Source organism: Geotrypetes seraphini, chromosome 3 (genome assembly GCF_902459505.1).
Source record: "Geotrypetes seraphini chromosome 3, aGeoSer1.1, whole genome shotgun sequence".
In the NCBI taxonomy this organism is placed as follows: domain Eukaryota; kingdom Metazoa; phylum Chordata; class Amphibia; order Gymnophiona; family Dermophiidae; genus Geotrypetes; species Geotrypetes seraphini.
Genome location: NC_047086.1, coordinates 21,160,978 through 21,183,427, shown reverse-complemented (window position 1 = coordinate 21,183,427; position 22,450 = coordinate 21,160,978). Strand labels below are relative to the sequence as shown.

The following is a 22,450-nucleotide window of genomic DNA, read 5'->3' as shown; positions in this document are numbered from 1 at the left end:
GCTCCCTGACAGCATAGGAGATGGAGAGTGGAGTAACAAATTGTATGCTCTGTATTCAGATGTGCTAGTGATTATTGATAATATATCAGCATTCTGAAGCACTTTTTTTCATGCTAAATATTCCCAGCTGGACGCCATCTCCCTAAAAATCGATGGGCGAGGTCTAGATTTTCAGTAATGAAGGTACGGCATCAATCTATTTCTAAAATCACTGTACTTTTGATGCAATATATTGCAATTGCTGAACAGAAATGCACGTAGCTTAGAATGCTGTGGCAATGACTATTGTTTTGCAGGAGGCAATGACTGGCAGCGACAGGGAAAATCTGAGGTCCCTGCAATTTCCAGACTCACAGGGAAGGTGTAAAAACCTAGGAAACATTTTGTTTTATAAATGTTAATTGACACAGCCTCATGGAAAACATTCCCTACTTAATTGCTGTCAGTTCTGCTCAGGTTTACAGTGAGCCCTGGTCACTTCCCTCTAAGAGTCAATGGGTGGCCTCATTCCTATTGTTCATGGCATTAAAACCACCACCACCACAGTAGGTACTAAACGGCATTTTGCCTGGCAGTCCCAGAAGAGAGGCCAACAACTGAACGGATATGGAAACTGAACAGGGTTGAGGCACATTGGCGGGGCAGTGTGTAGGGGGAGGAAGCTTGCACTGCCGCTGCCCAGGCTGTACCTGTTCTGTGGATAAATGTTGGCTTCAGTTTCCAGTGCTGTCAATCGGGTACCTTTCACGAACACTAAATTCACTAGAAAAATTGAAAGAAAAAATAAGCAGGGAAGCAACAGTTTGAGAATGTGGCCCATCAGTGGTAAGGGAAACAGAACCAATTTTTTTGTACCTTCCCCCACAAAGATTCCTCCTTTCTAGACTTCCCCTTGCCAGAATCCTGGTAGCCGGGCATGAGCATCATGGGTATATGGCCAACAGGTTGAAACCCACAGGCCTGCACTGTCATTTTTAGGCGTTTACAAATGCATTTCCACACTAAGTGTTTAACAGACAGCCAAGTGCCAAAGCTCCTCCTGAATCCCAGTTCTTAATGCTATTTGCACATAGTTTGAAGGTGCCCCGAGTTGCATGCATCAACAGTCCAAACCCACCCCCTCATGTGCCTTCCACTGGCCCCCTCACATAGATGATCAGCAAGTCAAAGACAAAACAACGGAGCGCAAGCCTCAAGAACAACATACCTATTTGGAGGAGGTTTGGGCTTTGGCATTTTGCTGAGGATAGCAGCCATTTCTTTTCTTTCGTCAAAATTTTTCCATTGTTCGTACAGTTTCAGAATCACCCGGATTATCTCCAAAATCTCATGGAAAAAAAACAAACAAACCCATGGTTGAAATCAAGTTCAGATTTGTTCTGTCCTAGTTCTCATAAAGAAGTTTAAAGAACTACTAAAAAATGCACAAAAAAAGGCAACATAATTTGGAGGCTTATTAACATTTATTAACATTGCCTCTTTTGTTAAAAATTACATCTTATTTTAGATGAAAATGAGAGCTGGTAAGGTCAGCATGATGATTTAGTATTAATTAAAATATCCTATGACGTCAAACTATATTTTGTTCTCTAGCAATACAATAGAACAAAGTTAAAGCACAACCAATAGTCTCTTTTTGGTTTCTCAACAACATAAATAAAAATCACATCTAATCTAATCTAATCTAAACCTTAAGTTTATTTACCGCATCATCTCCATGAGAATGGAGCTCGACACGGTTTACAAGAACTTAAAATAGTGGGTAGAGAAGAAGAAAAAGGATTACATGAACTTATGTGTAGAAGGGGGGAGAGAAAGGGGGGAAGGATAGAGTTACAATTTGCTGAAAAGCCAGGTTTTCAGTTGTTTGCGGAATAACTGAAGGGAGCTCAGGTTCCGCAACGGGGAGGTGAGGTCGTTCCAAAGACCTGTGATATTGAAGAGAAGGGATTTTCCCAGTTTGCCTGCATAGTGGATGCCGCGTAGTAACATGGAAGGTCTGTCAGTCGATTTGTTAGGTTTATACTATGGAAATTATAATGATTTATAATGCTGTATTTGTAAAAGAATGTACAAAATAAAAATAAAAACTTGAAAAAAAAGGAATAAATAAAAATCAAAGTACATACTAATTGTATTATATGTACATGATACTATATGTGTATATAAGTAGGAAGATTGCATAAATGTATGAGTGTATAAATGGTATAAAGGCATGTATATATGTAGAATGACTGATTATGGTATAAATATGTCTGTAGTAAAAAACATTAAAAAATGCTAACTCTATATTATAACACCTTTACACAAGCTCATGTATTATGTATTGTATTATAATACCTCAAAACAGCCCTGCACAACAAATGGCCCCCAGGCTAAAACGGCTCTCAATGCGGCCCGGCTCTCCTGCTCTTCCCTTCTAGTCTCACCTTTAAAAGCGCTGCCACTGCCGCTTTCGAGTACCATCAAGCTAATTACAGAAGCCTGCAGAGCAAACCTAGCAGGCTGCTGTCAATCTCCGCACACGTTCCTTCTGCCGCGGACCCGCCCCTGATGTCAGAGGAGGGGCGGGATCGCAGCAGAGGGAATGTGGTTCAGAAGCCAACGGCAGCCTGCTAGATTCGCTCTGCAGGCTGCCATAATTAGCTTAGCGGTGGACTGCGGAATGACCTCTCTCACTGGGTGCGGGAAGCAGCAGAGGTAAGGCCCCACCCATCGTGAGGGCCCCGGTGGGACGCTGGATCTGGACACCGGGGGTGGGGGGGGGGGAAGAGAGGGAGAGAGACAAAAAAGGACCTTGAGGAGAGGCAGGCAGAGAGAGAGAGAGAGAGACAGAAAAGGTCCTTGAGGAGGGGCGGAAAAATAGACTTGAAGACAGGAAAAGGCAGGGCAGATGCTGGACTAGAGGTAGAGAGGGGAACACCCTGAACCGAGGAGAGAGAGATGTCAGGCCCTGGGGAGGGGTAAGACAGAGTGTGAGAGAGACAAAGACCTGGATCAAAGGTAGGAGGACTCAAAATGTTAGCAGAAGGAAGATAGAGAGAGGGAGAAACCTGAAACAAAGGGGAGGCAGAAGAGAGGGGGCAGATGTTGGACTTGGGGGTGTATAGAGGGAAGAGAGAGAGAGACTGCAGAGAGATGAAAAGATTCTGGACCAGGGAGGGAGGAAGGAAGGAGAAAGAGAGAAGCAGAGAAAGACCTGGAAGAAAGGAGAACAAATGCTGGAGGGGCGGGGGGTTGCAAGCAGAAGAAAGACAGGAGGCAGATGCTGGACTATGGGAGGTGCAGACAGAGTGAGAGAGACCCTGAGGAAGAACAGATAGATGGAAGATCATAACAGAGGAGGGAAAGAGAGGGAGACCTGAAACAAAGGTGGTGGTAGGTACAAAGGAGAACTGACACTGGATCTGGGGAGGGTAAGCAGAGGGAAAAGAGAGATAGAGACCTGGACCCAAAGGGGATGGGGCTAGATTGTGAAAGAAACGTTAGATGCACAGTCAGAAGGAAGTCCAACCAGGAACTAATTAAATCACCAGACAACAAAGGTAAGAAAAATGATTTTATTTTCAATTTAGTGATTGAAATGCGTCAGTTTTGAGAATTTATATCTCCTGTGTGTATATGAAAAATGAAAGGAAAAAAATTGCATTATAATTAGTAAAGGGGGTAGGATCTGGGGCACAGCTTGGGTGGGTTTAGGGCGGAGCTTGGGAGGTCTGTGGTTGGGAGTACTTAGCTTGAAGCCCTCGTCTGTGTCCCACCTCCCTCCCCGGTGCCAGCGCCGCTCTCCCTCTCAGCGGGCTGGGCCGGACCGCGGCTTCTTCGCTTTGGAGCTCGGCAGTGGGGCGGTGAGCGGGCACAGGGGATCGGGGCCATGCTGCCAGCGGGACAGCCCCAGCCCTCTCCCTCCTCCCCTCGCGGAGCGTGCATGCGCACTCTCGCCTTGGCACATCCTGACACAACAGGGATCAGGGAACACGCGGTGTGAGTGCGCATGCGCGCTTAGCGTTTTATTATTATAGATTTTATAGGTATAATTTAGGGGGATTCCTTCATACAACCTGGTGGCAAATCATAGTCCTATGTCAGAATATGCACCCCCAAGCCACATTTTTGCACATTAAGATGAGTATTTATACCTATAAGATGTATTTATATAGAGAGAGATTGCATTACAAGCACTTTCAAAAATTTTTAGACCGATAACGAGTTTGGTGTGTAAAAACTGCGTGTGTTAAAACTTGATTTTCACGCAGCAACACCGCTGAGGTCTGTGAGTTGTTATAAGCTATTATAAAGGTATTTGTCGGAGGTATCTTCGAAGAAAACCAGTTGCCAGTTATAGTGGCACTGGGTTCTGGAGGGAAAAGTAGCTTTTGGCTCCTGGCCACCCACTGTCTTTGCAACAGCTAGGCTGTGCAAGATTATGAAAATAAAATACAGGAGAAAACCCAGGGGGCGGCTATAAACGAAAGTTTATGATGCCGTTGAAAGAAGCTGACTGAACTGAAACCTCAAAAGAAGAAAATGCTAGGACAAATACAATCAAGGGAAGGAATAAAAGGTTAGGAAAAGCTAGCAGAGACTGTGGAGGAGGAGGAGGGAGGAAAGAAAAAAACTGGTCTGGTTCAGGCATGTGGATAGAAAAGATTGAAGTTTCTGGGGAAAATACTCAAAAAGATGGACCGATACTTTTCACTGGGAGACTGAGACTAAAACAAATCAAATATGGAGTACTACAGGGGGCTCTATTATCCCCTCTTTACATTTTTTAACCAGTGCATTAGTATGGACTTCGAAAGTCAGGCATCAGTCTAGGATGACTCCAAGGATTTTGATAGTGGGGTTAATTGGGTAGTCTAACCCGTTAATTTCAAGGAGGTATTTGTTAGCTTGTTGGTGGGACTAGCCAGGAAAATTTTGTTTTTTTCTGGGTTTAGTTTTAATTTGAATAATGTGGTCCATTGTTCTATCTTGGTGAAGACGGAAGAGGTGAATTGTTCAGTCTCTTGTGTAAGAGAAGTTATGGGAATGATAATAGTGATGTCATCTGCGTATATATACAATTTCAGTTTTAGGTCAGATAACATATGACCCAACGAAGCCATGTAGACGTTGAATAGAGAGGGGGATAGAGGGGAGCCCTGAGGAACTCCGCAGGGATTGTGCCAGGATTGGGAGAAGGTTCCGTTACAGTGAACCTGGTAAGTGTGTTTTTTTAAGAAGCCTGTGAACCAGCTTAGTACTTGTCTGGTGATGCCAATGGAGTCGAGGCATCTGAGTAAAATGTCATGGTCAACCAGGTCAAAGGCACTGCTCAGGTCGAACTGGAGTATCAGGGCGTTTTCCCAGTGAAAATAAGTGGAAGAGGTAATTAGTCAGAGAAGCTAAGACGGTTTCTGTGCTATGATTTGTGCGGAAGCCTAGATTACTGCAACGCTTCATTCAACGGTCTTACAGCAACCACCATCACATGACTACAGCAGGTTCAAAATGAAGCAATAAGATTACTGAAAAACCTACAAGCCCATGAATCGGCTTATCATGGATATCAGCCCACTGGCTGCCCATAACCAAACGCTGCATTTTCAAAGGCCTAGTGCTGGCATATAAATTCCTCTACAACATGTCACCCAACTACTTCTCAGACAAACTTCCTCTCTACACCCCAAAGAGAACGCTACGCTCCCAAGATGAAATACGCCTACATACACCATCAGGACACACTCTCCAACTCCATACAGCCTGGAAACAATCCTATTCCCATTTCTTACCAAACCTCTGGAATAGCCTATCTCCTCATATCAGAGCCCTTAAAGGACTTCTTAACTTTAGAAAAGCTGTAAAAACCTACCTTTTGGCCTAGTCACTTCCTCAATCCTTCACCAGCATCAGAAAGCAATCCTATATGAAGATATACTGCAACACACTGTAGGTAAACCCTATATTGTAACACTGTGAATGTAAACTGTTAACCCATTCTGAACTCTTTGGGGAGGACAGGATATATATATATATATATATATATATATATATATATATATATATATATATATATATATATATAAATAAGTAAATAAATAGTGGCTAGGGGCACTTATAAAAAAACAAACCAACCTGCAGTTCTAATTGAGAAAGTCATTTGATCTGTCATGTCTAAAGAACACTTGGTTTGGCGTTCTGTGCCCCCAATGAACAAATTACCTTCTCCATGTCAACAGAGAGCTCAGCAAACCACTGCCTTGCATCCTTCTGCTGGACCACACAGGCTACATGGAGGCAAGCTGAAAGAAAGGCAAAACATTAAACTAAATAATAAACTAAACATTTTAAAAACATAAAAGGCCCAACCTATAGACTCTACTTCTACTTATTTCTATAGCGCTGATAGACGTATGCAGCGCTGTACATTAAACATGTCAGAGACAATCCCTGCTCAATAGAGCTTACAATCTAATTAAAACAAACAGGATAAATAAGGGTTAGGGAATTTCTTAAGTTTATTTACACCTACATGTATCTAACTGGTTTACAATGGTTAAAATATTAAAATAAATGTATGGGACAAAAATTTTAACAAAATGAGGACAAAGACATGGACATAACTGGGAATGAAAGGAGCAAGGGGTGAGGAAAGTTGATAATTACATCATAGAAGTAAAAGTAAAGAAGGATACGAGGGGAGGGGGAAAAACAGCATGGAATGGGGGTCCCTTCATAGAAGCAGGTCTTTATAATAAAACGATGCTGCAGTTGAGGAGCGGTTACTCTCTTGTATTGGGGAATGCGTCTTCGAATAAAAAGGTTTTGAGTTTGGTTTTGAATTTACCGAGAGAATTTTCGTGGCGAAGATAAGAAGGCATGGCATTCCAGAGGCAGAGAGTGGTAGAAAACTGGAACGCTCTTCCGGAGTCTGCCATAGGGGAAAACACCCTCCAGGGATTCAAGACCAAGTTAGACAAGTTCCTGCTGAACCAGAACGTTCGCAGGTAGGGATAGTCTCAGTTAGGGCGCTGGTCTTTGACCAGAGGGCTGCCGCATGAGGGGACTGCTGGGCACGATGGGCCACTGGTCTGACCCGGCAGCGGCCATTCTTATGTTCTTATGGAAAAAATTGTATTTCTCGTGTAAAAAAGTTCTTTAATTGTTGGAACAGTTAGTCAGTTCTGGCCCTAATTGTACTCATTGGAGGAGCGAAGACAGAGAGGAGACATGATTGAAACCTTCAAGTATATTACTGGGCGTATAGTGGTGAAAGATGATATCTTCAGTCTTACGGGGCCCTCGGTAACCAGAGGACACTCGCTGAAAATCAGAGGAGGGAAATTTCAGGGTGATGCTAGGAAGTACTTCTTCACCGAAAGGGTGGTCGATCATTGGAACGAGCTGCCTCAGCGGGTGATTGAGGCCAGCAGCGTGTTAGATTTCAAGAGGAAATGGGATATTCATGTGGGATCTCTAGGAGAGTAAGAATCAGGGAGTGGGTCACTGGTATGGGCAGACTCGATGGGCTATAGCCCTTTTCTACCGTCAATTTCTATGTTTCTAGTATGGAATGACGTGTTTATCGAGGAATGCTGGAGAGCGTGTTAAGTTTTATTTTGAAGACGAGCAGAAGAATTTTGTATGTGGAGTGATGTGAGACAGGTAACCAGTGCACTTCACGGAGAAGAGTGACATGGTCGTATTTTTTAGCTTTATATAGTAGTTTGATGGCTGTGGCGGGAATGATAAAACAGGCGTGGGTAATTTACAACTGAGTGGGAATTAGGAGTTAAAAGCAGTCTCAAAAAAGAAAGCTTTTAGCCTAGATTTCAATATTGCCAGAGACTGAGTTCTACAAACATACCAGGATAAGCACCTGATAGTTGTTCATCAATGCTCGAGTCAAAATGGAGCAAACAGAGAAAGCCTCGCCTTAGAATAGCAACAGTACAGCAGAAAAGCAAGGGAGACATCCTTTCAACCCCAAACAAAGCCTTTATTAATAAAAGAATATGGTCCCAACCAGGATCCTAGTTTCGGTGTATATAGACGCCTTCTTCAGGTGTCACTGGTTTAAACGACAGTAACTATAAGAGAGGTTGTGGTAAAAGCGGATAGCGTAGCTGGTTTTAAGAAAGGTTTGGACAAATTCCTGGAGGAAAAGTCCATAGTCTGTTATTAAGACATGGGGGAAGCCTCTGCTTGCCCTGGATCGGTAGCATGGAATGTTGCTACTCTGGGTTTTGGCCAGGTACTAGTGACCTGGATTGGCCACCGTGAGAATGGGCTACTGGGCTTGATGGATTATTGGTCTGACCCAATTAGGCTATTCTTATGTTCTTACATGAGCCAAGTATAGGACAATTAAGCCATTGTAACATCACTGCTGAGGTTGGCTCTGAGGCATTATGACATCACAATCTCAGCTCTGGAATGTTGCTCTCATTGGGGTTCCGGAATCTTGCTATTCTTTGAGATGCTGGAATGTTGCTACTCCTTGGGTTTTGACCAGGTACTAGTGACCTGGATTGGCCACCGTGAGAATGGGCTACTGGGCTTGATGGACCATTGTTCTGACCCAGTAAGGCTATTCTTATGTTCTTAGCAGTGCAGGTAGGTAGCCTGAGAGAAAACTCTGAGCATCTGAGCTGTACTGTCGAGTCAAAATAGATTAATCTGTTGTACTTTGACTGTTCAAAGATGAATGATCTTACCAAAATACAGGGACCTAATTATAAGCATTTAATAATTCAAACTATATTAACTCCTCAAGTATCATGATGAAAAATGTGAATAAAATCTCAGAATTTTATGCCTCAATACTTGTCAAGACTACCAGCAACACTGGTTCAATCATAGCACACGGCTAGTAAATCTGCAAATATAGTGTTACGAGATGTCAGAAAACTTCAATGCTTTAACAATACTTATCTTGCTTGACATGAACCCACAGATTCTATATATGGTGCATAAATGTGGGCATGTCTTAACTGCACAAGCCTCAAACACATGATTTTAAAGTGTTGGAGGCTTGTGCAGATGAGGACAGAGCTTGCAGGAATGGGGCAGGGACACAAAAAGAACTTGTGGGGACGGAAAAACGAGTTCTGGCAGGGACAGGGAAAAATTTGTCCCCGTGTCATTCTGTATATGCAACTTAATTGCTTAATGAGCCATCTATAATAATAATATGTTAAGCGTGCATGAGCACTCTTAAGCCGTGTTCCCTGAGATCTGATCTGTCGGGATGTGGCCACAAGAGTGCGCATGCGCGCTTACCACGCATCGGGCTTGAACACTTGAAATTACCTGCAAAGCCGCCACCGCGGCTACTCTCTCGAACCACACCAGGCGGGGATCAAGAGAGGAGCCGAAGTGTCGGCTTTGAATTTAAAAATAAACTTTGTCATCCTTTCCTTTTGTACTCCCGGGGGGGGGGGGGGGGGGGAGGCGCGAGGCTACGGCGGACTTCCTCACCCGGCTCTCCAAAGGTGCGCATCTGGGGCTGAGTCACCTGTCATGTTCGATACCAATGCTGATTCAGAGCTCAAAGCCGCCGCCGCGGCTACTCTCTCGAACCGCACCAGGCGGGGATCGAGAGAGGAGCCGCAGCATCAGCTTTGAATTTAAAAATGAATTTTGTTATCCGGATCCGGCACCTGTCATGCTCGATGCCAATTTTTCCCCCTCCTCCCTCTCGCCTGCTCATAGCGTTTAACCGAAAAGTACTGCGCTGTGCTTCCACTGGCCTCACCGTCTTCTCTCCAATGCGGCCTGCCCTCTCACAACTTCCTGTTTCCGCTAGGGTTGGCCGCAGTGGAGAGAAGACACAGAGGCTAACCAACTGATCTCCACAGACAATAAAGCTACAGAGGAAGTGACATCAGTAATGGTAACATGGAGTTGATGCTCTGATCAGTCTCACCTCTAATCTTTCCCTCCCCCTCATGCCAAAGTCTAATTTTACCAAATTTATGGCAACTCGAAAGTATGTGTGTGGGGGGGGAATGCTGCTGCTACACAGGGAAAGGGGGGGAATGCTGTTGCTGCTACACAGAGGAGGGAATGCTGCTGCTGTACAGGGAAGTGTGGGGGAATGCTGCTGCTGTACAGGGAGGGGGGGGAATACTGCTGCACACGGAAGGGGGGAATGCTGTTGCTGCTACACAGAGAAGGGGGGGAATGCTGCTGTTGCTGCACAGGGAAGTGGGGGAGGGGGGGAAGGGGGCCAGGGAGCAATCTTGGTTTGCTTTGGGGGGGAGACATAAGGGGGCCATGGAGAGAGACAGAAAGATAGGCAGGCAGCGCACGAGAATGAAAGACAGACACACACACAAAAAGGCAGGGAGAAAGACAGAAAGAAAGAAACACAGACAGACAAAGGGGGCCAGGGAGAGAGACAGACAGAAAGAAAGACAGACAGTGGGAGGGAGAGAGATAAAAAAAGGAAGAAAGAGACAGGGGCAGGAGAGAGACAGAAATAAAGAAAGACAGACAGACAGACATATATTCTAGCACCCGTTAATATAACGGGCTTAAAGACTAGTCAGCTAATAATTGGATGCTAATCACCAATTAATGACCATTATTGTAAGGTATATTTAAAAATGTTATGAAGTTCAGAAGAAGGTGCTCTTTAGAAATGGAGAGACCACGTTCGATTTCAAGTTTTTTTTGTTTTTATTATAATATTTCTTTATTGAGCAAAACCAACATCACACAAGTACAAGAAAAAGAGCAATATTACATAAACATATCTGCTAAATAATGGCACCCGCCCGTCCACATGAAGCAGACAGCAGACACAAAATACAGATGGTACATGCCCAATAGAGGATTTTACAATTACCCTCCCCACCCATCCCCCACCAGCACCAGAGGCATAAAACAAAGGCAAAGGCGAAAAATCCCAATTCCCCAACCCACCCCACCCCCAGACCAGTGTGGTTAATAACAGTTAAAAACAGAACCATAAAGAAAAACTCAGTATAAGAGGAGACAGAAACAGACCCAGTCCCACAAGAGCAAACCCCACTAAGGGGAGGTGAACCTCCAGGTCCCTGAAGGAGAGCTTAACGGACACGTCAGCAATTCAACAATAGGCTCCGCTCCCCATGCGGAAAAGTCAGCCAGTACCCCTCCCAAATATCTTGAAATTTGATCCAAAGGCTCTCAACCTGTGTCCCTGCTGCTCTGCGTTCCAGCAGAGCTAAATCAAAAAGTGACCCATGCCACTGGGATAAGGACGGGGCTTGTTGTGACCGCCAAAAGAACAAAATGATCCTCTTAGCCAATAGGAGAGCCTTAGAGATCAACAACCTCTGTGCTACCGAGCAAAGTGGAAGAGCCTCAGTATTGTAAAAAAGGGCAGAAGCAGGGGTGCATGCAGGCAACGAAACACAAATGGAGGACAGGAAAGCCCACACCTCCAGCCAAAAAGGCTGGATCAACGGACACGCCCAAAACATGTGCCCCAGAGTAGCAGGGCTCAAGGAACACTTGGGACAGCAAGCATGTGCCGCAAAACCAGCACGATGAGCTCTCTGCGGGGAAATAAACATTCTATGCAAAAATTTATATTCCTGCTCTCTATGAAGCATGTTCTGAGAGAGGAAACGCAAGAAAACAAAACAGTGAGAAATCAGAGTGGGTAGAATAGTACAGCCCAAATCAGCGCTCCACGCCCCAGCCAGTATATCAGCCCGTGCATTAGACAAAGAAGACTGCAAGGCACTGACAAAGAGACGGAGACGCGGAACCGAGTCCTCCCACACCGCCAAACTCTGACCTAAACTCCTTGCCACCGAAACACTTAAGGGATCCCGAGCAAGACTCCAAATGTAAGAACATAAGAAATGCCTCCGCTGGGTCAGACCCGAGGTCCATCGCGCCCAGCAGTCCGCTCACGCGGCGGCCCAACAGGTCCAGGACCTGTGCAGTAATCTTCTATCTATACCCCTCTATCCCCATTTCCAGTAGGAATTTGTCCAATCCTTTCTTGAACCCCAGTACCGTACTCTGCCTTATAACGTCCTCTGGAAGCGCATTCCAGGTGTCCACCACACGTTGGGTAAAGAAGAACTTCCTAGCATTTGTTTTGAATCTGTCCCCTTTCAACTTTTCCGAATGCCCTCTTGTTCTCTTATTTTTCGAAAGTTCAAAGAATCTGTCCCTCTCTACTCTCTCTATGCCCTTCATGATCTTGTAAGTCTCTATCATATCCCCTCTAAGTCTCCTCTTCTCCAGGGAAAAGAGACCCAGCTTCTCCAATCTCTCAGAGTATGACAGGTTTTCCATACCTATTATCAGACGTGTTGCTCTCCTTTGAACCCTCTCGACTAATGCCATATCCTTCTTAAGATACGGCGACCAATATTGGACGCAGTACTCCAAATGCAGGCGCACCAACGCCCGATACAACGGCAGGATAACTTCTTTCGTTCTGGCTGTAATACCCTTTTTGATTATACCAAGCATTCTATTCGCTCTCTTAGCGGCCGCTGCACACTGTGCCGACGGCTTCATTGTCATGTCCACCATTACCCCCAAGTCCCTTTCCTGGGTACTCTTATTCAATAACATCCCTCCCATTGTATAGTTGTACCTCGAGTTTCTGCTCCCCACATGTAATACTTTACATTTTTCAATGTTGAACTTCATCTGCCATTTCGCCGCCCATTCTTCTAATTTGTTCAAGTCCCTTTGCAACTTTTCGCAGTCCTCTGTAGTCCGAGCTCCATTAAATAGTTTGGTGTCGTCCGCAAATTTTATTATCTCGCACTTCGTTCCTGTTTCTAGATCATTTATGAAGATATTAAATAGCAGCGGCCCGAGCACCGAGCCCTGCGGGACACCACTCATGACCCTCCTCCAGTCGGAGTAGTGACCCTTCAATCCTACCCTTTGTTTTCTACCCTCCAACCAGTTTCTGATCCATCTTTGTACGTCTCCTTCCACCCCATGGTTCTTCAGTTTCCGGAGTAGACGTTCATGGGGCACCTTGTCAAAGGCTTTTTGGAAATCTAGATATATGATGTCTATGGGGTCTCCTTTGTCCATCCGTTTGTTGATCCCTTCGAAGAAGTGCAATAAGTTCGTTAGGCACGATCTTCCCTTGCAGAAACCATGCTGGCTGGTTATCAGAAGTTCATTTTTTTCAAAATGTTGATCGATGTTTTCTTTTATCAGTGCTTCTGCCATTTTCCCCGGAACCGAAGTCAGGCTCACCGGCCTTTAGTTTCCCGGGTCACCTCTTGATCCCTTTTTAAAGATGGGCGTAACGTTGGTTATCTTCCAATCTTCCGGGATCTCGCCTGTTTTCAGGGATAAGTTGCAAATTTGCTGCAGTAGTTCCGCTATCTCCTCCTTTAATTCCTTCAGAACCCTTGGATGTATGCCATCCGGACCCGGGGATTTGTCAGTTTTTAGTTTTTCTATCTGCCTACGAACGTCCTCAAGGCTCACTTCTATGGATGTTAATTTTTCTGCCTGACTTCCGTTGAAGAATTGCTCAGGTTCCGGTATGTTGGACGTGTTTTCGTTTGTAAATACAGACGAGAAGAACATGTTAAGCCTTTCTGCCACTACCTTCTCCTCCTTCACCACTCCCTTCCTGTCTCCGTCGTCCAGCGGTCACACTTCCTCTCTAGCCGGCTGCTTCCCTTTAACATATCTGAAGAATGGTTTGAAATTTCTTGCTTCCCTGGCTAGCCTCTCTTCATACTCTCTTTTGGCTTTCCGAACCTCACGGTGACATTCTTTTTGATGCTTCTTGTGCTCTTTCCAGTTCCCCTCAGTTTTGTCCTTTTTCCATTTCTTGAATGATTTTTTCTTATTGCCTATCGCTTCCTTCACTGTTTTGGTTATCCACGCCGGGTCTTTTGTTCGATTCTTTTTACACCCCTTCCTGAATCTGGGGATATACAGATTTTGTGCCTCGCTCACCATGTCCCTGAAGAAGGACCAGGCATGATTTACCGTTAGCCATGTTTTGGAAGTGTTCCTAAGTTTCTTCCTTACCAATTCCCTCATTGCTTCGTAGTTTCCTTTCCTGAAGTTAAAAGTTGTCGCAATGGATCTCTTGCCCTTTGACACTCCTACCTCAACCTTGAACTTGATCATATTATGATCGCTGTTTCCCAACGGTCCCACTACTTCTACTTCCTTTGCAGTTCCCCTTAACCCATTTAGGATTAGATCCAGAGTGGCATTTCCTCTCGTCGGTTCTCTAACAAGCTGTTCCATGAAACAATCCTGTGTAGCTTCCAGGAATTTTGTCTCCCTAGTGCATTTCGAGCTTCCAAGCCTCCAGTCTATCCCAGGGTAGTTGAAGTCTCCCATAATAACCGTGTTGCCGCTTTTGCATTCACGCTTCATCTCGGCTTCCATTTCCTCATCGATATCTCTGGTTTGCCCCGGTGGGCGATAAAATAGGCCCATCTTTATTTCAGGCCCTTTCCTTCCCGGTATTTTAACCCATAGAGATTCCGGCTTGCTGGCCGTCTCTGCTGTGTCCATTTGTGTGGATTGTATGCCTTCTTTTATGTATAGGGCTATTCCACCTCCTTTTTGTCCTGTTCTGTCCTGGCGATAGAGCTTGTATCCAGGTAGTGCTGTATCCCATTTGCTTTCCTCATTCCACCATGTTTCAGAGATTCCAATGATGTCGATGTCTTCTGCGTTGGCCAAGGCTTCTAGTTCCCCCATTTTGTTTCTTAGGCTCCTTGCATTAGCATATATGCACTTTAGATCCTGGTATTTTGCTGTCCTCCTTTCTTTTCCCTGTGCTTCGGTCCATATTTTCTTCTCTTTTGCTGCAGACATTGTAACCACTTCTTCTGGGTTAGTCGACTCCTGCAGTTTGTCCCTTGTTCCTTCCCAACCATTTTTCCCCTCGGTATCTTCACAGGATACCGTCTTCCGAATCGTCGACCCTTTGTCAACTGTCGGCTTTCCCCTTCTTCTTAGTTTAAAGCCTGTTCTATTCCTCTCTTGACGTTGTTTGCTAGGAGTCTAGTTCCTGCTGCGCTCAGGTGCAGTCCATCTTTCCTGTAGAGCTTGCTCTTGCCCCAGAACGCCGTCCAGTTCCTCACGAAGTGGAATCCTTCTTCCTCACACCATCTCCTCATCCACGTATTTATTGATTGTAGTTCCTCCTGCCTTTTCACATCTGCCCTCGGAACTGGTAGGATCTCTGAGAACACTATCTTCTGGGCCCTCATCTTCAGCTTCCTTCCCAGAATCTTGAATTGTTCTAACAGTGTGCTTCTTTTGTAGTCTCTCCTGCTGACATCGTTCGTCCCGATGTGGATCACTACAGCGGTCTCTTCTGTCTCCGCCCCTTCCAGGATCATTTCAATTTTGTCCACGATGTCCTTGGTTCTTGCTCCCGGAAGGCAGGTCACCAGTCGGTCCTCTCTCCCTCCTGCTATGTGGCTGTCCACATGCCTAAGGATCGAGTCTCCCACTAGGATCGCTGACTTTCCTCTCTTCAATTTTCGCTTCGGTCTCAGGTCCTCAATGTACTTCACTCTTTCTTCTTTTGGGCCTCGACTAGCCAAAATCTCCCCCTCTTGCGATAGTCCTCTGTGGGTGTCATCCTTGAGGTAATCTTCTTCTTGCTCTCCCTTGCATGTTGGTATCCTTGTAGCTTCTTCTTTCATCTGAAGTTCGTTCTCTTCCACTTCGTCCTGTATGCCTCTTCAATGAATCTCTCGAGTTCCCTGACTTCCTCCTCAATGTGTCTCTCCGTGGCGTGAAATCCTTCTAGCTCCTGAATCTTGTCCTCTAGTCGCTTGACCTCCTTCTTCAAGCTTTTCAGTTCCTGACACCAACTGCATACATATGACTGTCTCCCCGAGGGGAGATAGTCGTACATATGACAGTCTGTGCAGAACACTGGAAAGCTCATCTTCTGGCTTCCTTCTGCTTCCATTGTTGTTCCTTCTTTAAGATATCAGTTGAGATTACTTGTGACTTGTGCCCGCTTTGTGTCCTTTCTCTCTCCCTATCTGCTGTTGGTGTCCTCCCTGACTCTCTCTTTGTGCTGGTGCCCTCTCTTTCTTTCACTAACTATCTCTGGTGTCCTCTCGCTCACTGCCTGTTGGTGGTGTCCTCTCTGTCTCTTCTCTCTCTGTGTTGGTGCTCTGTGCTGGTGTCTCTCTCTCTCTCTCTACCTGCTGCTGGAGTCCTCTCTCTCTCTACCAGCCGCTGGTGTCCTCTCTCTCACTCTCTCCCTCTGCCTGCTTGTTATACTTGTGTGAACGGCTTGGCCCTTTGTGTCTATCTCTTTCTTACCTTCTGTGCTTTCCTTCTGTACTTGTCGCTTCTTTACCCTTCTGTCTTACTCCGTTGCCTTGTCCCTTCTCAAAGGCCCTTCGCAAAGGCGCTCTCGCTAAGGCGAGCGCCTTTGCCGCTTGCCTTCGCCGCGCGCCGAACGGCTGCGCGCTGTTGGCTCCGCCCCCTATCAAGGGGGAGTCCGATGCTGCCTCTGAAGCGGTGGGGGTGGGCGGAGCGTACTCTCGCCGCTTCCCCGAGTCCTGTGCTTCTTCCTGCCTCCTTCCCCTGCGCAGAACTCTGTGTCTCCGACTCTCCCTCTCTCAGTCAGGCTACCAGAGCACGCTGCCTTCTTCTCTTTTGCTCTGGCAACCCGATTCAGCGCTCGCCGCGTTGGCTCCGCCCCCTATCAAGGGGGAGTCCGACGCTGCCTCTGACGCGGTGGGGGTGGGCGGAGCGTACTCTCGCCGCTTCCCCGAGTCCTGTGCTTCTTCCTGCCTCCTTCCCCTGCGCAGAACTCTGTGTCTCCGACTCTCCCTCTCTCAGTCAGGCTTCCAGAGCACGCTGCCTTCTTCTCCTTTGCTCTGGCAACCCGATTCAGCGCTTGCCGCGTTGGCTCCGCCCCCTATCAAGGGGGAGTCCGACGCTGCCTCTGACGCGGTGGGGGTGGGCGGAGCGTACTCTCGCCGCTTCCCCCGAGTCCTGTGCTTCTTCCTGCCTCCTTCCCCTGCGCAGAACTCTGTGTCTCCGACTCTCCCTCTCTCAGTCAGGCTTCCAGAGCACGCTGCCTTCTTCTCCTTTGCTCTGGCAACCCGATTCAGCGCTTGCCGCGTTGGCTCCGCCCCCTATCAAGGGGGAGTCCGACGCTGCCTCTGACGCGGTGGGGGTGGGCGGAGCGTACTCTCGCCGCTTCCCCGAGTCCTGTGCTTCTTCCTGCCTCCTTCCCCTGCGCAGAACTCTGTGTCTCCGACTCTCCCTCTCTCAGTCAGGCTACCAGAGCACGCTGCCTTCTTCTCCTTTGCTCTGGCAACCCGATTCAGCGCTCGCCGCGTTGGCTCCGCCCCCTATCAAGGGGGAGTCCGACGCTGCCTCTGACGCGGTGGGGGTGGGCGGAGCGTACTCTCGCCGCTTCCCCGAGTCCTGTGCTTCTTCCTGCCTCCTTCCCCTGCGCAGAACTCTGTGTCTCCGACTCTCCCTCTCTCAGTCAGGCTACCAGAGCACGCTGCCTTCTTCTCCTTTGCTCTGGCAACCCGATTCAGCGCTTGCCGCTGTAATGATGAAGTTGTAAATAGCTGAAGGCATCCACACTGTCCAACCCATATAAAGACGCCAGCTCAACAGATGACAAGAGAGTCCCTCTTTCAGAAAGGACATCTCCCACCCTACGAATCCCATGATCATGCCAAACCTGAAAAACTCGGGATTCACTACCCGGACTAAAATGCGGATTTCCCAATAGAGGCAACATAGGAGAGACAGTAAAGTTAAGACTCAAATGTTTACAAAGCATTTTCCATATAGTACTCATATAGGACCAGACTACATGCCGCCTCTGAGACGAAGTCAACTGCATGGAGGGGGCATGCAGCAGAAATAAACCAGAAACCGGCGCCAAGAAATCCCTCTCCACCGCAAAGGTCAGAAAAGAGGAACTCTCCAAGCACCAATCCCGCACCTGCCGCAGACCACATGCTAAATTATACGTACGCAAATCCAATAAACCAAAACCCCCTTGCGCCTCAGGTAACATCAAGATACGAAGGGGCAGACGAGGTCGCCGCCCCCTCCACAGAAAAACCCGCAGAGCTTGATACAACACCTCCAAGTCCCGGTGACGGATCCAGAGGGGCAGAGTCTGTAGCAAATAAAGCCATCTAGGAACAATCATCATATTATAGAGAAATATGCGACCCCCAAGGGATACCGGTAACGCACCCCATAGGCAAAGATTCTCAACAGATTTACGAAGCAAGGGCCTCACATTGAGCTCATAAAGACGCTCTACCAAAGAAGGAATATAGGTTCCTAGATATTTCACCTGTTGAGAAGCCTCTTTCAAGGGGAAATCAGACCATACAAAGGGTATATCGATATTAATGGGCAATGCTTCCGATTTAGATACATTAAGTTTAAGACCCGATAAGGCCCCAAACCTCCGGAACAAGTCCAATAAGAAAGAAAGGTTCGTGACCGGATCAGATAATACCATCATAATATCATCCGCAAAGGCCATGCAACGCAGGGAAGAAGTTCTCATCTCCACTCCTGATATTCGAGGATGCGTACGTATCTGAAGTAATAAGGGTTCCAGAAATAGAATATAAAGTAAAGGTGACAGGGGACAACCCTGCCGGGTACCCCTCTTCAATGGGAAAACCGGAGAAGCAACCCCATTAAACAATACAGCGGCCGCCGGGTTGGAATAAAGTGCACGAAGAGCCCTCAGGTAAAATCCATCCACCCCATATCGTTGTAAGAGTGGGAAAAGAAATGCCCACTCGACCCTATCAAAGGCCTTTTCGGAATCAAAACTAATGGCCAACGCAGGTAATCTCCGAGATGCACAATGAGCCAAAGCTATCAAGAGCTTCCGAACATTATGGCCCGCCTGCTGACCTTTCACAAAATCCACCTGGTCTACCCCCACCAATGAGGGAACAAGCGGCGCTAGCCGATTAGCTAAGATCCTCGCTAAAATTTTAAGATCAACATTAATAAGTGATATAGGCCGATATGACTCCACCGAAAGAGGGTCTTTACCCGGCTTAGGCAGTACCGTGATCAAAGCCTGATTCGAACTGGAAGGAAAATGACCCCCATCCACCGTCTGCTCATAATACAGTCGCAACGGGTCAGCCACAAAGCCCTGCAAAAGACGGTAGAATTCACCACTGAACCCGTCCGGACCTGGCGATTTACACAAAGGCAAGTGTTTAAGAACCCCCAACACCTCCTCCCTCATTATAGGAGAGGTAAGGCTCGCGCTGTCAGTGTCCGATAACCGAGACAGGGGCAAAGTGTCCAGATAAGCGTGAATCTGAACGTCCTGGTTCACCACCTCTGCTGTATACAAGGAGCTATAAAAGCGCACAAATAGCTGTTCAAGGTGAGACTGGTCTGTTACCAGCCTCCCCCCAGAATCCCGAAGGGAGGTAATGGAAGAAGAACCCCGCCGCGCCTTAGTCAGTTGGGCCAGCATTCTGCCAGGCCTATTACCGAAACGATGTAATCGATATTTATAATAAAAAAGAGATTTCTGGGCTTGCTCGTGTAGGAGGGCATGGAGCGCTGACCGTGCCACCCGAAAAGCATTCTTATGGGCCAAAGTAGGCAAGCGGAGGGCCAGAATTCTGGCCTCCCGCACCTTACGTTCAAGGAGCATAATCTTAGCTGCCCTCATTTTCTTCTGGTGGGCACAATAAGCCAACACAGTCCCTCGGAGTACCACCTTAGCAGTCTCCCAAAAAAGCACCCCATCCCCCACATGCACCCCATTAAATTCTGCATAATCCCGCCACTGCCGCTCCAGATACTGTTTGAAATCAGGATCCGAGTAGAGCGCCACTGGAAAACACCAACGCCCTCCCCCACCAGGGGGCCCTCTTCCCACACTAATATCCATCCATGCCATAGTGTGATCCGAGATGACCAAAGTTCCCATTTCAGCCTTATGGACCGCATAGAAGGAGGAGCATATAGGAAAATATAGTCTATTCTAGAGGAGGAATCATGCACCTTAGAAGTATGGGTAAAATCCCTCTCCTCAGGATGACATATTCTCCATACATCCACTAGATCTAAAGCAGTCAGCCAAGCCTGTAGCCCATTATCCGACCTCCCGGAAGAACCAGAGGACCCCCTGGTGGAATCCAATACAGGATCCAAGATAGAATTAAAGTCCCCCAGCAAAAGTCTGGGTCACAGAGATCTGGGTCAGTGACATCAAGACCCCCAAAAGCTTTTTATAGAAGGATCTTTGAGAGCTATTAGGAGCATACACAGACATCAGGATAACAGGTTGTTGATACAAAGTGCCCTGCACAAGTACATAATGCCCCTCCGGGTCCGAGATAACTCTGGACTTAATAAAAGGTACAGATTTATGTATGAGCAAGGCCACTCCGGCCTTAGCCTTAGAAGCAGAGGCAGAATAACATTGGCCCACCCATGACTGTCGCAATTTACCATGTTCTTTCTTAGTAAGCTTAGTCTCTTGCAGGCCCACAATATCAGCCTGATGCCTAGCTAAATATTGCAAAATCTTAGTCCTCTTAATGGGGGAATTAATACCAGACACATTCCACGTCACACAGCGCACCCCCTTTTTAGGTGACATCCAGTGAATAGAACCAGCGATACTAACGCACCCAAAAAACCAAAATCTCCTGCCAGAGGTCCCAGCCCTCCCCCCGGCAGCCACACTTCCAAAGAACACACATACTATACCCAGCAAGCACCACACTGATCCAGAACCCCCTCCCCTCTTCCCCCAAATCCCCCTCCCCTCCCAACTCCCCCCTCCCAATCCCCCGAAAACCACCACTCCTTCATGGAGGGACTCTATGTAACCCAAGCCCCCCCCCCTCCAGCCTCCCACACAGAAACCCCGCCCCCAAGATGAAAAAAAGAATCAAAGACAAGGGCTAGAAAAGTGGCATCAGACAGATGTGCTGCAGAAAGGAAAAGAACTACACAGGTCAAAGCGTAGTAAAACAAGTAGCACAAACAAACCAAACAAGTGCTATAAAAACATCTTCAAACCGGAACAAAATACTGTCCTCATTAATTGGGTATAACAAGTGTAAATGCAAAGTGGCATAGACATCATGTCCCTGCAGAAAGGCCACCCTTGCTCCATTTGGTCCTCCACTGAGGCTATAGAAGAAGGCACAGGAAAGAAGCACAGCCTTCAAGTGCCAGGTCAGGAAACCATTGTAAAACTTGGGCCCGAGCCGCATCACTAGAGTCAAACATAAATGGCTGCCCATTATTTATTGTATTGAGATGTACACTGCTAAACTCCTTAATTCATTGTACGTAAAGCCTCTCTTTATTGTATTTACATTTTCTTTTACTGTATTCACAATCTCTTTTACTGTAAACCGCCTAGAAGTCGCAAGATAGCTGGCGGTATATAAAAATAAAGTTATTATTATTATTATTATAGAGCACCCGGAGCTTGGCGGGAAACTGCAGCGTAAAACGCAGCTTGCGCTCGGTGAGCTGTTTGCAGACTGAAGAGAAGCTCCGACGGAGAGAAGCCACCTGTGCAGAGTAATCCTGGAATAGCAGAATCCGCTGATTCTGGAACTGCAGATCTTTTCTTTGGCGGTAATTCTTGAAAATCAGATCTTTGTGGGCAAAGTTAAGAATACGCACAATCACCACACGAGGCCTGGGCATACCTTCCTGTTTCCTGCCCAACCGGTGCGCTCTTTCTATTCTCAAGGGGCCCAAGCCATGTGCAGCCAGCAACTCAGATGCCATCCATTTTTCCAGGGTAGGAAGCAGCTCCACATCCGATATTGTCTCAGGGATACCCACCAAACGCAGATTGTTCCGCCTAGAACGGTTCTCCTAGTCCTCCAATTTTTCCTCACAACTGAGAACTTTGCTACGCAGTTGGTTCAGCTCCTCCTGTACTGCAATGATAGAGTCCTCCGCTGAGCTGACCCTGTTCTCAACCTCAGCCACTCTACCATTAAAATCAGCCACTGTGGTGGAAAGTGTCGCCAGATTTGCATTCATTTCATCCAAACGGGAGCCCAGGGCAGTAACAACCGCTTCAGTGAGGCGGCTAATTAATTCGTCACCCACCAGATCCGCCGCATCCGCGGAGCCCGCCATTTTCCCTTCAGATCCAGGCCCCGACTTCAGGCGCTCACGCTCCTTTTTGCCTGTTTTCGCTGCCATCTCCACTCCGGTTTTGTGCACAAACCTGTCCATAAGCCCCAACAAAACCGAAGGAAGCTCTCAGGGCGAAATATAGTCGCCGAATATAGTGCAGGGAGGCTAGATCAAGGGGAGAACCGCGTCTTCCCTGCGCTCTGCACGGCCACGCCCCCCCCCCCCCCCCCCCCCCCGATTTCAAATTTTAAAAGGATGGGAGTCAAGTGAATTTGTGTAGGAGTCTTGTGATAGAAGGAGAAAGCAGTGCAAGGTGGACAATTTGACTTGCTCAAGAACAGAG

At 47.0% G+C, this 22,450-nt stretch overlaps 1 protein-coding gene across 5 annotated transcripts in view; it reads right to left on the bottom strand.

Annotated features, from left to right (window-relative positions):
• CCNC (cyclin C) overlaps nucleotides 1-22,450 on the bottom strand; it is a 105,840-nt gene that overhangs the window by 5,683 nt on the left and 77,707 nt on the right. For 4 of the 5 annotated variants that reach the window (XM_033937910.1, XM_033937908.1, XM_033937906.1 and 1 more), the window contains 2 exons: nucleotides 6,205-6,284; nucleotides 1,208-1,326 (listed from right to left, as the gene is read on the bottom strand). In XM_033937910.1, the coding sequence (XP_033793801.1) occupies nucleotides 1,208-1,326; nucleotides 6,205-6,284 (199 nt within the window). Of the gene's footprint in view, nucleotides 1-689; nucleotides 763-1,207; nucleotides 1,327-6,204; nucleotides 6,285-22,450 lie in introns of all 5 variants that reach the window. The other variant, XM_033937907.1, reaches the window with a different exon arrangement.